Source organism: Leptopilina heterotoma, unplaced genomic scaffold (genome assembly GCF_015476425.1).
Source record: "Leptopilina heterotoma isolate Lh14 unplaced genomic scaffold, ASM1547642v1 Lhet_77, whole genome shotgun sequence".
Classification (NCBI taxonomy): Eukaryota; Metazoa; Arthropoda; class Insecta; order Hymenoptera; family Figitidae; genus Leptopilina; species Leptopilina heterotoma.
Genome location: NW_025111177.1, coordinates 581671 through 601130, shown reverse-complemented (window position 1 = coordinate 601130; position 19460 = coordinate 581671). Strand labels below are relative to the sequence as shown.

Genomic DNA, 19460 nt, shown 5'->3' with positions numbered 1-19460 from the left:
TTGAAAATAATTGAATTTCTGCTAAGAATTTTATTACTTCTGCAAATAATTGAATTCTTGTGATGAATATTAAATGTTATTTATGAAAATAAGAATTTTAAAAAGAATTTTACTAAAATTCGTTAAAATTTTAAATAATTGAATTTTTTAGGAAGAATTCTTTTATTTATTAAGATAATTGAATTTTTTCGTCGCATTTTAATAAAATTTTAATAATTGAATTTTGTCGAATTTATTGAAAAATGTATTAAAATTATAATTGAAGTTTTGTGATGGTATTTATATTTATGAGAATAATTGAATTTTTGCGCAGAATTTAATTAAAATTACTCAAATAATTGATTTCTTGTGATAAATATTTTTATTTATATAAAATAATCGAATTTTGCAAAAAAAATTTATTAAAAATCATCAAACGAATTGAATTTCTAAGAAGAATTTTATTAAAAATCATATCAAAATAATTGAAATTTTGACGAGAATTTTTAAAAATTTTTCAACATAATCGAATTTTGCGATGAATGGTATATTATTTTTTGGAAATAATTGAATTTCTGGTGTTATTTGTAACTTTTTCAAAATTCAATTATTTTTTTTAGTGTTTTTAATGAAAATTCTTCTACCCTGACTGCTTCCTAATTTTCCTGACCAATTCTACTTTCCCAGACACTTCCCTGACCTGTGGCAACCCTGATATATATTATTGCTTGAATAATTTCCACGATTATCATTGAAATTCAGTAATGTAGTAAATTTAATTTTATCTCTCCCTTGAAATGAAGTTGCTCAGGAATATAAAATAATTTTCCCCAGGTCGTTTTGCGCCGATCGAATGTGATTATATTCGCAAGTATGTAAATTATATATGAATTTTTTTTTTTTTTTTTTGATATTCACAATGCTTTTTCTCATGTGAATAATAACAACGTGACATTTTGAATTTAAGGGGCATTTAAATTTTCCTATTTGAATGCTCTCCTTTCAAAGGTTATCAGTGAATTTCACATCCCTGGAAAACGTTTGCTCTTCCTCTGGCCTCTGATAAATTCAAAATAATTTTGAGCACAAAGACCCTGTCTAATACTCATGTTATATTCATAAAATGGCCATAGGAACTGTTATGCTAAGCAGTTAGTAGGAAAACTACTACTGTCACCTGTGTGTGTGTGTGTTGGTTGCATCCTAAAGTCTCTTCTCGCGGAACTCTCAAAGTTGGAGAATTTTTAACAAGTTCCAAATTACTTGAAAAAGGTCTAAATTCGTTAAACTCCAATTTAATCGTATTAAAATATGCACAAAGGTGTGAGTAAAAATCTAGGAAATTACGTTATTTTAAAACTTTCTTGAATAATTAAATGTTTTCCAACGGCGCGCACAGCAAGATGTTTTAAATGTCTTTTAATGTTTGACGACTCGAGTAAAATCGCTTACGAATGCAAAGCGGCTTAAAAATAAATATGAGAGAAAAAAAACAAAAAAAACTTTTACAGATAACAATAAAAAAAAAATAATTCATTTCATTATTAATAAAAATAAAAATTATTATTTTTTGAATTTAAAAATTAAATTAAAATAAAAAAAAATTAAATTATTAAATATTAAATAAAAAAAATATTATATTTCTAAAAGTAATAATTTCAAATTTGGACAGACGTTCTTCAGACCGACTTTAAACAAATCGCTTTTGTCGATTAAAAATTACAAAAAAAATCGAAAGTCTTAATTAAGTCTTAAGTGTTGTTACAAAAATTACATTCTGTATTTTTCTGATTTGCCCTTTTCCCTGAATTCTAAATTTAATTATTCAAAACTTGAATTATTTTCTTTAATAAATATTTAAATACTTCTCATTTGTTTTTTTCCACAAGAAATAAAATTTAAAAAATTCAATTTACAACCTTCTGAAATATAATAATTTCTAAAGAAAATTACTTCCGAAATTCAATTATTTTCTGCAACTTTTAACTAAACTCCATCTCTAAATCAATTATTTTTAAAATAATTTTTTCCAAAAGCTCTTTGACAATTCAATTATTTAAATTCAAAAATTCAATTTTTTTATAAAATCATAAAAAAAATTGAAATTTGATCAAATCTTTTAAAAATAATTGAAATTTGGTAAAATCTTTTTAAAATAATTGAAATTTGACAATATTTTTAAAATAATTGAGATATGATAACCTATTTGAAAAAAAAATTCAAATCTCATGAAATCATAAAAAAATAATTGAAATTTAATAATATCTTTTCAAAATAATTAAAATTTTAAAAAAGACTTAAAAATTACCAATAAAATTATCACTAATAATTGATAATTGGTAAAAACTTTCAAAAATAATTCAAATTTGGTAAAATCTTTTAAAAATAATTGAAATTTGATAAAATCTTATTAAAATAATTGAAATTTGATGATAATATCTTTAAAAAAAAAAAATTTTTAAAGTCTTAGAAATTACCAATAAAATTATCAATAATAATTGAAATTTTGGTAAAATCTTTTAAAAGTAATTGAAATTTGATAAATTCTTTTAAAAATAATTGAAATTTGGTAAATTTAAAAAAAAAATAATTGAAATCTTATAAAATTATAAAAAAATAATTGAAATTTGGTATAATCTTTTTAAAATAATATTGAAATTCGATAATATTTTTAATGATACTTGAAATTTAGTTTAAATTTTATTGAAAAAAATTGAAAATAAATAAAATCTTAAAAATTACTAATAAAATTATTAATAATAAGTGGATTTTTGTAAAATCTTTTAAAAATAATTTAAATTTTGTAAAATCTTTTTAAAACAATTGAAATCTTATCAAATCTTAAAAATTACCAATAAAATTATCACTAATTATCACTATTAATTGAAATTTGGTAAAAACTTTTAAAAATATGTAATTGAATTTTTGAAAAGTATAAAAACAATAGTCTAATTTTAAAAGAATTTGAATTAGAAATTGTAAACATGATTATTTTCACCAAAATGTTAAAAATAATTCCAAAAGAAATGTTAATGTTTGTATTATTTTTTGTAACAATTTATTTGAATTTTCGAAAATATATGTATGTAATTGAAAATATTAAAAATAATTGAATTAAAAAAAAAAAAATTAGAATAAAAAAATTCTAAGAATTGAATTTTTTCAAAAATATTTTAATATAATTTTTAGAATGTCATTTTTATTAATTTTTATTTATATTAATTTTACACTTGAAGATTTTTCATTAAAATTTTGGAGAATTCAATTATTTTCATAATTTGTAATTAAAATTCTTGAAAAGTTTTTCTTTCAATTAAATTTTACAAACTTTCAATTATTCAATATCTTTTTAATATTTTAATTGTACCTATATTTTTTAAGAATTTACTTTCTCCTTAAAAACAAGGTATTTTTGTAAGATTCTTCCATTTAAAGTAGTAGAAGAAATCAATAATACCTAATGATCCTTGATTGCGAGTAAATTGCTTATAAGTTTTTGTAGTTACACTTTTTTTTTATCTAATCTCCTTTTCCCTCTTGTATTTTACCCCTAAAATTAACTGAAATCCCTAAAATCACGTCTAGAATCGTGTATTTTCTCCCCTTTTCTTTTTTCTCATGAAAAAAAATCTTACAAAAACAGTTCTATTTTTTGACAATGAAACCTGTCGGAAAGCAACTCGATCAAATCAAATTGATACTAAATTGGGTCAAATTGATACCAAAACTTAGGGTCAATTTTTTATTTGATCCACATTTTTAATATCAATTCGTTGCAATTTGATTCTTTAAAAATAACAGTGAATATTCTGGAACTATAAGTGAAAATAATTCTTGTTGGACATTTCAAAATAGAAAAAAAATTTTTTTAAATAGAGTTGCATTCCGACAGGTTTGACTGTGGATTAAAATTGTAAATTAGAGAAATTAGAGACGATATATTTATATATTGGACTGTCGGAGTGTACATTAATAAATAAATAAATAAATATTAAAATTAGAGTGAGGACGATTAAACAAAATTAAATACAGAAAGCGTGTAAATTAACCCTTAAGGGCATAATTGAAACTTTATGACGTCACATTTTTAAAAAACACATGTTTTGCACAAATTGTGACAATAATTCACAAATTGTGACCTCATAATGATTCAAAATACCCTTAAGGACGCTAATTTTGTTTTGTAATATTTTACCATACTGCAAAATACTTGTTAATCAAGTTTATTGCCTTTAAATTATGTTAAATGTAAAATTTATTGGCCCGCTCGTACATGACACTTTATGTATAGTCAATGAACTTGAAACTGATATTAAATCATGAAAATGAGTAATGCCTGGAATATTCCATATTATCCAGCACTGAAATAGATATTAACTCCTATAACGTTTCATGAATTTGAGTGTTGGCGTGTGGAAAACGCGTAGTTGAACTTGGATGCTCGATCCGAAACTATATTGCATTCAAATTATTCAATTTTCCTATATATTCTCCCTTTTGCCAAGTTTAGAGAGAGAAATGAAACTTTATACACGTATATATATATATATATATATATATATATATATAGATAGAGAGAAGTTCGATATAATGAAAGTTGTACCAAGTGCCCGACGGGCATGATAATATGAAAGAAACTTTTTGCACACCGTTTAAACTCTTTTATGCTCATTCAACATTGCGTTTAAAAGTATAAATGTTTATCGACAGAAAAATAGTCAGTTCGAACTTTTACACTGAGAAAAAAAAATTATTGGCCCAATAGCACCAATGCTATTAAATTCAATTATTTTTTTAAGCAATAATTTCTGTATTGAATTCAAAAAATATTTATTAAAAATTAAAATATAATAATTTAGGATTTAGAACTAGAAGCATAATGCAGAGTTCGCACTCGATAATTAATTATAAAAAAGTAGCAAAAAGTAGCTTTCAAACTAAAAAAAAGAGTAAAAACAATAGCTACCGTCAACTGGGGCTATTTTGTGCATCCGGGGGCTATTTTGTGCACGCGAGTTTTTTAATGAAAAAAATTATTAAAATGAATTATTTTAATCTGCTATTTTGTAAAATGAAAGTGTGATTACATGACAATAGAGAGCTCTAAATGTTATTATTTAATTCTTTGTCAATTAAGAGAAAAAAATTTCTAAAAACGGAAAATTTGTTTAAAAAATTTTGAAAGTTCGGAAAAATTATACCAGATCTTCTAAAGTTTTAATGTGTCTCATAAACTGAGTTAGATATTTGTTGTCAATTGTGTTGTGATGATACATACGTAATGCGCTAATTTTTTATTCATTATTTTAAGAGAAAAGTGGAAAAAACTGAAAAACCAGGATTCCATGGGGCTATTTTGTGCACTTAAAAAAATCAAATATTTTTCATAAATATTTTATTTATTAAGTAAAGAAGATTCTGTTCATCATTTTTATACATTTTTGTCTTACTTTTCTGTCAAAAAACTGTAAATACGTTAATTAAAATCATTAAAACGATTAAAAGCTCAACCGGTGCGCAACATAACCTCAAAAAATGAACATTAATTAATATTTATAAGTTTTTCAAATTAGTTTTAAAACTATTTTCTCGTTTCTCTTAAAATAACTTGAAAAGCATATTAGATATTAAATTGTTATCTATTTAACCTTTAAAATATTTATTTCAAGTTTTTTAAAAATATCATTCAAAACCATTATAAAATCTCCTATTGAAATGGTGTTAAAGTTATTTATAAGTGTTTAAACGATCATTTTATAATTATATTAGTATATTATTATAAAATATATATTAAAAAAGAAAAAAATTTTATTTACTATCTGCGTAATATACAATTTAAAGAAAGATTGTTAATTTTTAGTAAATCCAGATTTTAGCAAAATTTTAGTGTTTTATTTTACATTTTTTGCATAATATATCTACAAAAAAAATTTTACTAGATCATTCTTTTTTTAATTTACTCCCAAATATATACACAAAAGATTTCATGAAGCAGAAACGATTAAAAAAAATGTTTACGCAACATTATAGAAAAACAAAGTTCGATGCACAAAATAGCCCCATCCCGGGAGTTATTGTGTGCACGACTTTCAATGACTATAACTAAGACAAAAAAATTTTTTTCTTTGCCAAATTTATTGGAAACCTTCAGAAGGATGTCCACAACATGTATCAAAAGTTGATTTTCTTTATTCTTTTAATTCTGAATTTAAATAAATCTTTGAATCAAAGAAAAGCTATTTGGTGCACAAAATAGCCCCGGTTGACGGTATCGAAAAATTAAACTTGACAATAAAAAAACTCGTTTAGGCTCTTTATAAAACTGACAAAAATATAACAAAAATACGACAAATAAAATTTAAAAAAAGATTTTCCAAATTTTAATTGTTTGTAAGTTTTTTAATTGATATAATTCAACTTATGAACAATTGAAATTTGATAAAATTTTTTAAAAATAATTGATATTTGCTAAACTATTTTAAAAATAATTGAAATCTTATAAAAATCATTAAAAAAATAACTAAAATTTGATAACATCTTTTAAAAATAATTGAAATTTGATAAACTATTCTAAAAATAATTGAATTTTTATAATGTCCTAAAAAAATCATTGAAATTTGGTAAACTATTTTCAAAATAATTGAAATCTTATAAAATAATAAAAAAATAATTAAAATTTGATAAAATCTTTTAAAAATAATTGAAATTTGATAAACTATTCTAAAAATAATTTAAATTTGGTAAAATCTTTTAAAAATAATTGAAATTTGATAAACTATTCTAAAAATAATTTAAATTTGGTAAAATCTTTTAAAAATAATTAAAATTTGATAAAATCTTTTAAAAATAATTGAAATATTATAAAGTCTTAAAAAAATAATTGAAATTTGGTAATATCTTTGAAAAATAATTGAAATTTGACAAACTATTCTAAAAATAATTGAAATCTTATAATGTACTAAACAAATAATTGAAATTTGGTAAACTATTTTTAAAATAATTGAAATCTTATAAAATAATAAAAAAAAATAATTGAAATTTGGTAAAATCTTTTAAAAATAATTAAAATTTGATAAAATCTTTTAAAAATAATTGAATTATTATAAAGTCTTAAAAAAATAATTGAAATTTGGTAAAATCTTTCTAAAATAATTGAAATTTGATAATGTATTTAAAGATACTTGAAATTTAGTACAGTTTTATTTAAAAAAATTGAAAATAGATAAAATCTTAAAAATTACTAATAAAATTATCAAGAATAAGTGAATTTTTTTATTATCTAAAAATGATTGAAATTTGATGATAATATCTTTTAAAGATAATTGACATTTTATAAAGTTTTTGAAATTACCAATAAAATTATCAATAGTAATTAAAATTTGGTAAATTCTTTAAAAAAAAATAGAAATTTGATAAAATCTTGTAAAAATAATTGAAATTTGGTAAAATCTTTTTAAAATAATTGAAATTTGATAATATTTTTAAAGATACTTGCATTTTAGTAAAATTTTATTTTAAAAAAAATTGAAAATAGATAAAATCTTAATTATTAGAATTTTTTAAATCTAATTGAATTCTTTTGGGAAATTTTACCAAAATAGTAGATAATGGAAATAATTGAATTCCTATATGAAAAAATTCTACTATTTGTGTAAATAATTAAATTCTTCCAAAGAATTTAAAAAAAACATTTTTTTTTTTAATAATTGAAATCTCCTTGAAAATATTAATAAAATTTTTAAAAATAATGACATTTTTCGAGGAATTTCTGTAAAATTGAATTAAAAATAATTGCAATTCTGCGATGAATTTTATTATTTGTGAAAGTAATTGAACAATTGCTAAGAATTTTATAAAAGTTTTCAAAAATTATTGTATTTCTGCGAAGAATTTTATTATTTATGAAAATAATTTAGTTATTGCGAAAAATGTTTTTAATATTGAATTTCTGTAAAAAATTTTTGTTATTTTTGAAAATAATTGAATTTATCATAAAAATTTTATATATATTTTTTTAAAAAATAAATTTTTTATAAATATAATAAATATTATGTAAATTTTATTTAAAATAATTGAATTCTTGTCGAAAATTTAGTTATTTGCGAAAATAATTGTATTGTAAAGAATTTTATTAAAATGCCTCAAAATGATTGAATTATCGGGAGTAATTTATTTAAAATTATCAACAGAATTGCATTCTTTCGAATAATTATTAATGTAAATATTTCAATTTCTGGGAAGAATTTGATTAAAATCTAAAAAAATAATTGAATTATTAAAAAAAAAAATTTAATTATTCAAAAATACAAAAATAAATAATTGACATCTAAATTTGTTATTACGAAAATTGTATTGGTAATAATTGAATTCCTTTGAAAAACTTTATTATTTATTTATGTAAATAATTGAATTTTTGAAAATAGTTGATTTTTGAATGAAAAAATGTTGAAAGAAAATTGATTTTTTAGAAATTTAAATTGGTAATAAAATATTTATTAATTTGAATTAATAATTGACTTTTTGTTCTTGAATTAGTGAATTTTACTAATAGATTAGTAGAATTTACTATATTAGGTTTGAATTAGTAGAAAATTTCTAATTTGTTAGTGAATTTTTCTAATAAATTAGCAGAATTTACTATTTTAAGTTTCAATTAGTAGAAATTATTATTTATTAATGAAATGTACTTTTTGCTGTCGAATTAGTAAGTTTTACGAATAAATTAGTAGAAATTACTATTCATTAGTGAAATCTACTTTTTGCTTTAATTACTAAGTTTTACGAATAAATTAGTAGAAATTACTATTTATTAGTAAAATGAATTGAATTTACTAATTCAGAAGCAAAAATTTAGTCACTAATTGAAATTAGTGAACATTTTTATTTTTTACTAATTAAAAATTAGAGAGTAAAAAAATGTATTCCTTTTTTATTAAAATTTATAGAAAATATTTGATTTATTTTACACTATATGAATAGTGTATGAATTTGAGAATATAAATAAATTCATGTTTTGTACTAATTAGCGTGACATTTTAAATGAATTATAAGCAAGTGATTCAAACTTGAATGCACGTCGTTTTAGCAACAAATCGCGTGTGTTTTCCAGCAACGCTAATTCGTGCGCCGGTAACGAACGGTATGTTAATTAGAATTGCTGGAATTACGCACGTTACCCGAATTAGTAAACTGTAATGTTATTGTGCGCGAACAATGATGAAATATATTTCTCAGGTGATGAGGAATAAAATTGATTGCTTTCATTAATTTGCATAGAAATACACTTAAATTTGATAAATATTAAATGAAGAGAGAAATACAAACTTTATTATGTTTATTAATCGCATTGGCTACGTTATAATTATAATATTCGAATTGCATAAAATTGTCGTATACATATTACCAAAACCCCATTGCAAATAAAGCGTAAACAGTGCATTTGTAATGTTTACCAATAAATTGCGGGCTAAATATTATAATATGCATTAATTTGATGAATTTTGTAAATTTGCATATATATTTGTCTGATTAATAAAATATTTTGTACGTGAAACATTTAATATGCAGGCATTGCACTCATTTGCTAAAATTTACTATACTTTTCTTATAATTTGCTACTGTTTGGAAATTTTTTTAATAATTAATTTTAATTAATTATAAATTCAGACTAAAAATAGTTTTTAACTCCTTTTTTCAGTCTTAAAACAACTTTTTGGTTTTTCTTTTTGAAAATATTATTTTATTTTTGTTATTAATATTATTATTATTATTATTATTAATACCTATTATTTTTAATTTTCGAGTGCAAGGTCCAAATACGTTTAAAATATTATACGAAAATTGTATCGAAATTGAAAAACTGGCTCTGCGGTTGATATATACATAATAATAAAATATGTGAATGGAAAATGGTAATGGACCTGAAATACCCGTGGAATAATTTTATTGCGCTATTGCCAAATAAATGCAAGTACGGAAAATTTGAATTTGAAATTAAATTCGTCGACGTAAGAGATGTTTAAATTCGAATAAATTATACCTAACTATCAAGTTTGTGAAAAGCCGTTTTACTGGCATGGTTCGCACAGCTGTGAGTACTTTCCAGGTTGGGAGCTTTTCAAGTAGAAAGAGGCAGGAACGGAGACAGAGGATATTTAATTTGTGGAGCTCAAGGGTCGACACTTAAATGTCCGATGTGCTCTCACGCCACTTCCGCCTCGTACCGGAAGTCGTGTAAAACCTCCCCTAAAAAGACTCCCGCACCGAACGCAGTCTTCTTCTTCTCTTACTCATTTAAATACCAAAAAAAAAAAAAATTTTCTCTCAAAATAATAAAAAATCCAATAAAAAAAAAATAATTTCTCTTTCGAAAGAAAGAGAAAATATTTTTTTTTTGTTGGATTTTTTTCAAAATAACAAAAAAATTCAATTATTTTAAACAAAAAAAAAAAAAAAATTGATAAAATTCATCTAAAATTATTTTCATAATTATAATAAAATTTCCCACAGAAATTCAATTAATTTAGAATAGCATTTTCACAAACAAAAAAATTTTCCTCAGGAATTAAATTATATTAAAAAAAAATTTTAAAAAGTTGCAGACTTTAATTATTTCTAAAATATTTTTATAAATTTTTTTGTAGTATGTCAATTATTTTCAAAAAATTCTAATAAAATTCTTTATAGAAAATTAAAAAATTTAATTTTAAGAAATATTCAATTTATTGATAAATTATTTATTTTTCTATTTAAATGAAATCTTTTAGAAATTTCGATTAACAAAATTTTTCACAGAAATTCAATAATTTCTAAATATTTTAATAAAATTTTTCACAATAATTCAATTATTTTCATAACTAATAAAATTCTTCTTAGGAATTCAATTATTTTTGAAAATCTTAATAAAATTCTTTATATCTATTCTATTATTTTCACAAATAATAAAATTCATCGCAGGATTTCAATTATTTTTAATAGGTACATTTTATTTTATTTTTACAGTAATTGCTCAAAAAATGTAATTATTCTTAAAAATTTAATTTCAATTCCTCGAAAAAATCAATTCTTTAAAAAAAATGTTTTTTTAAAATTCTTTGGAAGAATTAAATTATTTACAAAAATATTCCAATTTTTCACAGGAATTCAATTATTTAAAAATTTTAATAAAATTCTTTTCGAGAATTCAATTATTTTCGAAAGTAATAAATTTCTTCTTGGAAATTCAATTATTCAAAAATTTTATTAAAATTCTTCTCAAGGATTAAATTATTTTTATAAATATTAAATTTCTTTCATGTATAATAAAACGCATCGCTGAATTTCAATTATTTTTAATATAATTTTAAAAGAATTCCTCAAAAAATGCATTATTTTTAAAAATTTGTATTTAAATTTATAAAAAAAATTGAATATTACAAAAAGGTTTATTTATTCTAAAATATTTTTCCAAAATATCTTCCCAAAAATTCAATTACTTTTAGTTTTTTACAAAAGTAATAAAATTCGTTGCAAAAATTCAATTATTTTCAAAAATTTTTAATTCATTCATGAAATTCAATTAAAATTTTGCGTTGAAAATAATTTAATTCTTGCAAAAAAAAAATGGTATCAAAATTCTTTAAAGTAATTGAATTCTTTCAAGGAATTTCATTAAAATTTTTTAAATAATTGAATTCCTGCGAAAAAAATTTATCCAAACTTTTGCAAATATTTGAATTTTGACAAAAATTTTGATATATTGACGAAAATAATTGAATTCTTACGAAGAATTTTATTAGGTTATATTTTTGTAAATAATTGAATTTCTATTCAAAAATTTTTATTATTTAACAAAAATATTTAATTTTTTGCAAAAAATTATATTAAAATTTCTAAAATGTAATTGACGATTAGCAAAGAATTTTGTTATTTTTAATTTTTGCCAAGGAGTTTATTAAATTTTTTGAAAATAATCAAATCATTGCAAATTTTTTACACGCAGGAATTTAATTATTTTTCAAAATTTTAATAAATTTCTTCGCAAGAATTCAATTATTTTCATAAATAATAAAATTCATAGCAGGATTTCAATTATTTTTACATTGATTAAAATTGAATTCCTCGAAAAATGTAGTTATTCTTAAAAATTTTATTAAAATTCATCGAAAGAATTTAATTGCTTAAAAATTTTGTTGATAAAATTCTTTATGAGACTTCAATTTTAAGAAACATTCAATTATTCTTTAAATGATTTATTTTCATATTTAAATTTAAAATAATTGAATTCTCCTTCAATTTTCTAATAAAAATTGATTTCTGAATAATCGAAATTTAAAATTGAATTTTAAACAAATGGTTTTGAAAATTGTCAAAAAACTTTTTGAAAAATTATTAAAAATAATTAATTTAAAGTAGAATTTTAATTAAAAATTCTCGACAATAATAATTAAATAATTATTATTAAATAATAATAATAATAATTGAAATGATAAAAATAATTTTGAAGAAATTACAGTAACAATATTGTTATAATATAAAATAATGATTTTATTACTCTATCATTTTTAATTCTTATAATTTATTTAATTTCAACAAGTTTGAATTTGGAATTTTTGAAAATATAAATTCCTATGGAAAAATAATAAAGATTAAATTCTTTTTTAAAAATAAAGTTATTGTTGTTTTTCAAAAAATTTTACAATTAAAAATATTCTCAAATAAATTTTTTAAAAAACTTTTTTTGAGTATCTAATAATTTTTAGTAGCTTTTTTAATTTCTAGTAATTTTTAGAGTAAATCAGAATATTCTTTAGTGACAGAGAAAAATTCAAAATTCTGCCATGAAAATCAGAGAAAAATGAAATAAAATTTTTGTGGCAACCCTGTAATTGCAAAAAAAAAAAAAAAAAAAATGGAAAATCTTTTTTTTTTGCCAGAGAGATACTTAATTGAAATGAAAAAATAAAAATGGCAGTCGACCACTCATTTGCAAGCTCTGGTCTATGTCGGTAATGAAGTCACAGTCCTGACACTCCAGTGGCCAAGCCCAACCGTCGCACATTGAACGTAACTTCTATAAATTACGAGCTCACCGCAATTAAAATAGCAGCATAAAATGTTCTGGCCTAACAGGCAACGATTTACGACATCGACTAAATGGAACCATTCCCGACAAACTGCCTCGTTCTCAATGACTTTTTTCATTGTCAAACTATTTTTCACCTAAAAGCACACGTCATTTTTACTCGATTCGACTTTTCATTGTTCAAACTTTTTATTAAATTTAATTTTTTCGTTGCAGAAAAATTAAAATATACCTAAGTTTTTTCTTTTCTTTTTTGCAATGAAAATTTTCACAAAATAATATTAATTACACTGCTGTATGTATTTTTACTAAAAAATAAAATATTAACTGAGCTTTGTTACATAAAACATGGAAATTAAAATTTTAAATTACAAAAGCTGACGTAGGTTTATAAAAACTTTTTATTAAATATTTGTTTGATAACCACTTTTTCTATATTTCTTGATTAAATATATTTTTGCAGACCGAAACTATTTTTTTTTAATATTTTTTTTCGAGTATTATTTATTTAAGCCATTTTATTAAATAAATTTGAAGTAAAATACGAAAATTCTCGTATAGAACAAATTAATAAAATGTGTTTTCCATTATTTTACAGATTCATGTATATTCAGGTCAACAAAAAAGTGAGTAAACTTAATTTTTTTCCCTATTTTATATGGAGTTGTATTAATTTAATCACTTTAATTATTTTCAAAAATTTTCAGAATATTTTTTAGCAAGAATTCAATTATTTTTATAAATAAAGAAATTCTTCGCTAAAAATCAATTATTTTTAATGTCTACAATATTAATAAAAATTATCAGCAGAATTCAATAATTTAAAAAAATTAAATACAATTCTTCGCGCAAAAATTCAATTATTTTCGTTAACAATAAATTTTTTAGAGAAATTCAATTATTAAAAATGTATTTACATGAAATTTTTGGAAAGATTTCAATTACTTGAAAGATTTTAGTAAAATTTTTCAAAAGAAAAATCAATTATTTTGTAATACAATAATTTTAATTCAATTATGCGAAATAATTCAATTATACTTTTAGATTTTTATGAAATTCATCGAAGAAATTTAATTATTTTCCAAAGTTTCAATCAAATTCTTGGTAAATTCAATTTAAATTGAATTCAATTTTTTTCTAATAAAAATGTAATTGAATTCCTCACAAACTTCAATTATTTTTAAATTTATTATCACAAAGTGCTTTAAAAAATTCAATTATTTTCAAAATTTGATAAAATTCTTCGTAATAATTCAATTATTTTTACAAATCACAAAATTTACCACGGAAATTCAATATTATTAAGTCAATTATTTAAAAACAAAAGATTACAATGAAATTCTCAGGAATTCAATTATATTCTTAATTTTTAATGAAATTTGTTACAAGAATTCAATTATTTTTATAAATAATGTTTTTTTTTTTACTGGAATTCAATTATTTTAAATACAATTTTGATAAATTTTCAAAATTAAATTATTTTTAAATATTTTCATAAATTTCTTTGAATAATTTAAATTTTTTTGAATTCTTGCGAAGAACTTTATTAAAATCTAAAAGAATAATTGAATTATTTCAAAACAATTTAATTAAAATTGCATTTAAAATAATTGATTTCATCCGAACAATTTTATTATAATTTTTGAAAATAATTGAACTCCTGTGAAAAATTCTAATATTTTTGTAAATAATTGAATTCTTCCAAAGAATTATAAAAAAATATTTTGTTAAATAATTGATTTTTCGAAATTTTTTTGAAAATTATGTTTTAAATTAATAGAATTCCTCTGGATTATTTATGAAAATAATTGAATTTTGAAATTACGTCTTTTTCTATTTTTTTTATATCTAGAATTAAAAAAAATTGTTCCAACGAGAAAAAATCTTTTTAAGGAAAATTTCTCTTGGAATTACCCATATATAATTATGTAAAATTATTATTTTACATTATAACACATGGGTCATTCCAGAAGAAATTTTCGTTAAAAATTTTTTCCCCTTTGAGAACTTGAATAATATAAAAGAAAATGATAATTGAAAGAAAAAATTTCACTTTTCCTCGCGAGAAAAATTGTAATGTTATGAAAATGTCGAGTGCGGTTTCCCTCCCTCAGAAATATTAATCACAATTCTTTTATAAAGTCATATCCTATTTAAATTTAACGCCTTTGAAAGTAAAGACATCGCTCACTATTAATGGGGCAATTAATTACAAACTTTCATTAATGAAAGATCCTCAAGTACTCGTTAAGTGTTCGCGAAATAATGTGAAGACCTTTTTCTCTTCTTTTTCTTTTTTTCATCACCAAAGTAAAAAAAAAACTTTCTTCAAAGCATTTCAACTTTTTTTTTTTTTAAACTATTTTTACAATTCTCATAGAATTTCTTTAATTAAAAAAAAATTTTTTTTTTTACAAAATCCCTTGAGAAAAGCAAATCAAAGTCTCTTGATTGATTAAAGATTCCTTTCTTTTTGAGAAATAAAACATATGTCTCTTTTTTTTCTCTCTCTCTCTCTTTTCTCGAGATTTCTTCGCAAGGGAACACGTTAACTCTCTTATAGGGTCCGTCTTGGGAAAAGTTATCGTTCGCTCGGCAAGTCAAGTTACCCGTTCGTGTCAGCTCAGTAATTTAATCGGGCAGCGGTGCAACGACGAAACTTACCCTGACAAAGTGTGTAACTCGTGACGTTGCCACCGGGCGGTCTTAATGACTCCCCACAGCCGTCAACTAAGTGGGTAGTGAGACGATAAAATATAATTTTTAATTTTTCGTCTAAACATCTTGTTCCTTAGAAAAAAAATTACCTTTTAATAAAACTTTAAAAAATTATTTTCAAATTGACATTCAATTATTTTCAATAACTATTCGAAATTCAATTATTTTCAATATTTACTATTCGAAATTCAATTATTTTTAATATTTACTATTTTCATAAAATTTCACAAAACAATTCAATTATTTAAATTTTAAAAAAGAAATTTAAATAAAATTCATTCAAAATTCAATTATTTTCATAAATCATAAAATTCCCACAGAAATTCAATTAATGTAGAATAACATTTTTCAAAAAAATTATTTATCAATTATTAAGCAAAATTTTTATACAAGTTTTCACAAGAATTCAATTATTTTTACAAATAATAAAAAAATTTCACTTGAATTAAAATATTTTGAAAAACTCGATAAAATTCTAAGCAAGAATTTAATTATTTTTATAAACTCATCGCAAAGTTTCAATTATTTTTTAATACTATTTTAAATGAATTCCTTGAAAAAAATGCAATTATTTTCAAAAATAATAAAATTCTTTCTAGAAATTCAATTATTTATCTATTCAAATTTTGAGCAAGAATTCAAGTATTTTAACAAATAATAAAATTTTTCACGGAAATTCAATTATTTACAAAAAAAAAAAAATTCTTTAGAAATTTTTTATTCTTTAGAAATATTGAATTATTTCAAAAATTGTAGTCAAATTCTAAGCAAGAATTCCATTGTTTGTTCAAATGATAAAATTATCCACGGTAATTCAATTATTTACGTAAAAAATAAAATTTTTCATAGGATTTCAATTATTTTCAATTCTATAATTTTGATAAAGTTGCATACGAATTCAATTATTCTTAAATATTTTGAAAAAATTTTTTTGTAGACTTTCAATTATTTTCAAAGATTCTTTTCAAAATTCATTTATTTTTAAAAATAACAATATTCATCACAAACATTCAATTATTTTCAAAAATATTCATCACAAGAATTCAATTATTTTCAAAAGTAATAAATTTCTTCTTGGAAATTCTATTATTTTTAGGAATTTTATTAAACTTCTTTTCAAAATTCAATTATTTTAAAAAATAACAATATTCATCACAAAAATTCAATTATTTTCAAAAATAATAATATTCATCACAAGAATTCAATTATTTTGATAAATAACAATATTCATTACGAAAATTCAATTATTTTCAAAAAAATTCATCACAAGAATTCAATTATTTTCAAAAGTAATAAATTTCTTCTTGGAAATTCAATTATTTTTAGGAATTTTATTAAACTTCTTTTCAAAATTCAATTATTTTCAAAAATATTCATCACAAGAATTCAATTATTTTTGAAAGTAATAAATTTCTTCTTGGAAATTCAATTATTTTTAGGAATTTTATTAAACTTCTTTTCAAAATTCAATTATTTTCAAAAATATTCATCACAAGAATTCAATTATTTTTAAAAGTAATAAATTTCTTCTTAAAAATTCAATTATTTTTAGGAATTTTATTAAACTTCTTTTCAAAATTCAATTATTTTCAAAAATAACAATATTCATCACGAAAATTCAATTATTTTCAAAAGTAATAAATTTCTTCTTGTAAATTCAATTATTTTTAAAAGTAATAAATTTCTTCTTGGAAATTCAATTATTTTTAGGAATTTTATTAAACTTCTTTTCAAAATTCAATTATTTTCAAAAATATTCATCACAAGAATTCAATTATTTTTAAAAGTAATAAATTTCTTCTTAAAAATTCAATTATTTTTAGGAATTTTATTAAACTTCTTTTCAAAATTCAATTATTTTCAAAAATAACAATATTCATCACGAAAATTCAATTATTTTCAAAAGTAATAAATTTCTTCTTGTAAATTCAATTATTTTTAAAAGTAATAAATTTCTTCTTGGAAATTCAATTATTTTTAGAAATTTTATTAAACTTCTTTTCAAAATTCAATTATTTTCAAAAATAACAATATTCATCACGAAAATTCAATTATTTTCAAAAGTAATAAATTTCTTCTTGGAAATTCAATTACTTTTAGGAATTTTATTAAACTTCTTTTCAAAATTCGATTATTATCAAAAGTAATAAATTTCTTCTTGGAAATTCAATTATTTTTAGAAATTTTATTAAACTTCTTTTCAAAATTCAATTATTTTCAAAAATAACAATATTCATCACGAAAATTCAATTATTTAAAAATTTTTTTTAAAAATCTTGGTGAGAATTCAATTTTTTTCATAAATAATACAAATTTCTCAACAATTCAATCATTTAAATTAGAATTTGCATAAAATTAGTCGAAGAAATCAATTATTTAAAAATTTTTATAAAATTCTTCGCTTAAAAAATAAATTTTTTTTTATAAATATTCAAATTCTTCCATGAGTAATAAAATTCGTTGCAGAAATTAAAATTATTAGCAGAATAAGAAAGAAATAAATATTTTTTATGAAAATTGAGAAAAAGTCAGGAAAATAAAGAATGGAATTTTTGTCAGTTTTGTGAAGTGTCTAAAACTAGTTTTTTTTAGTCGTCGAGTTTAATTTTTCAATATAGCCACTTTTTTACTATTTTTTTTCAGTTTGGAAGCTACTTTTTGTTCGTTAATTTACAAAAAACTCGGAACGAAGGGAATTTCGTTTTTTAATGAAAATTTGTTTTTAATAGAATTTAATTAATAGATTATTAGCTACAATCGTTTTGGATTTTGTGTAAAATTTACAATTTCCTCGAGTACAATGATAATAATAATGATAATAATTTCCCGGCCGATTGTGAAGTTTTCAAGTCGCGTACACAACATTTATTCGGGGGACTTTTGCAATTAGCGTGACTGGACTAATTAAAAGGAATTAAAATTTACTCGATGCAGTGCGACTGTATTATGGTAGCAGGTTGAAGTGTGGATACCATGGATCGTAAAGTTTCCGCGTTCCTTTTGCCCCCTTTCAACCTAGATGTCGCTTTGGGCACAAACAAACACACACAGACACATACTCCAACATGGAGCGAAACAAACCAACAAAAGTTAATGTTTCGTGCTTGAAAGCTGAGGCTCAACGGCTATAATCTGCCCTCGTAAAGACGAAAATGGACGACAAGGCAATTCCGACAAGTTTAGATATATTTTATTTATTTTTTCTTTTTACGCACTCACCATCGGTTGCAATGAGTGATGTTCGTGTTGCAGTCAAGTTTACTGGCACTTTGCGCGAATCTTCTATTGTTCCGTCTTGCCTCTTCGAAAGCGTTGATTGCGCTGAAAAAGAAAATTTCCATTTTTTTTTCATTCTATTTTATTGTGGATACGGTTTATCGCGTTCCTTTTATTGATTTCGAGGGAGAAAGAAAAAGAGAGAGAGAGTTATTTTTTAAGTGTGTCGCGTAAATGGAATTTTGAAAAGTTATTCATTTATTGAAAAGTAAATTATTATAAAATATAAATAACTAAATATTAATTTACTAGTTTCTTAAAAAATAATTAGAGTTTTTAATAATTCTATTTAACAATTTTATCAAAAGAAATTATTTAATTTTAGAAGAATTAAAATTGTAGTTTTTAAAAGCAGTTAAATTTCAGAAAGCTTTTTAATGCAATCATTTTAATTAATTCAATTATTTCAATTATTTTTAAAACA

The 19460-nt window shown here is 21.0% G+C and overlaps 1 protein-coding gene across 4 annotated transcripts in view; it reads right to left on the bottom strand.

Annotated features, from left to right (window-relative positions):
- Positions 1-19460, bottom strand: part of LOC122510901 — a 188041-nt gene that overhangs the window by 114916 nt on the left and 53665 nt on the right. For all 4 annotated transcript variants that reach the window (XM_043625853.1, XM_043625854.1, XM_043625855.1 and 1 more), the window contains exon 2: positions 18980-19081. In XM_043625853.1, coding sequence (XP_043481788.1) covers positions 18980-19081 — 102 coding nt within the window. The remainder of the gene's footprint in view (positions 1-18979; positions 19082-19460) is intronic.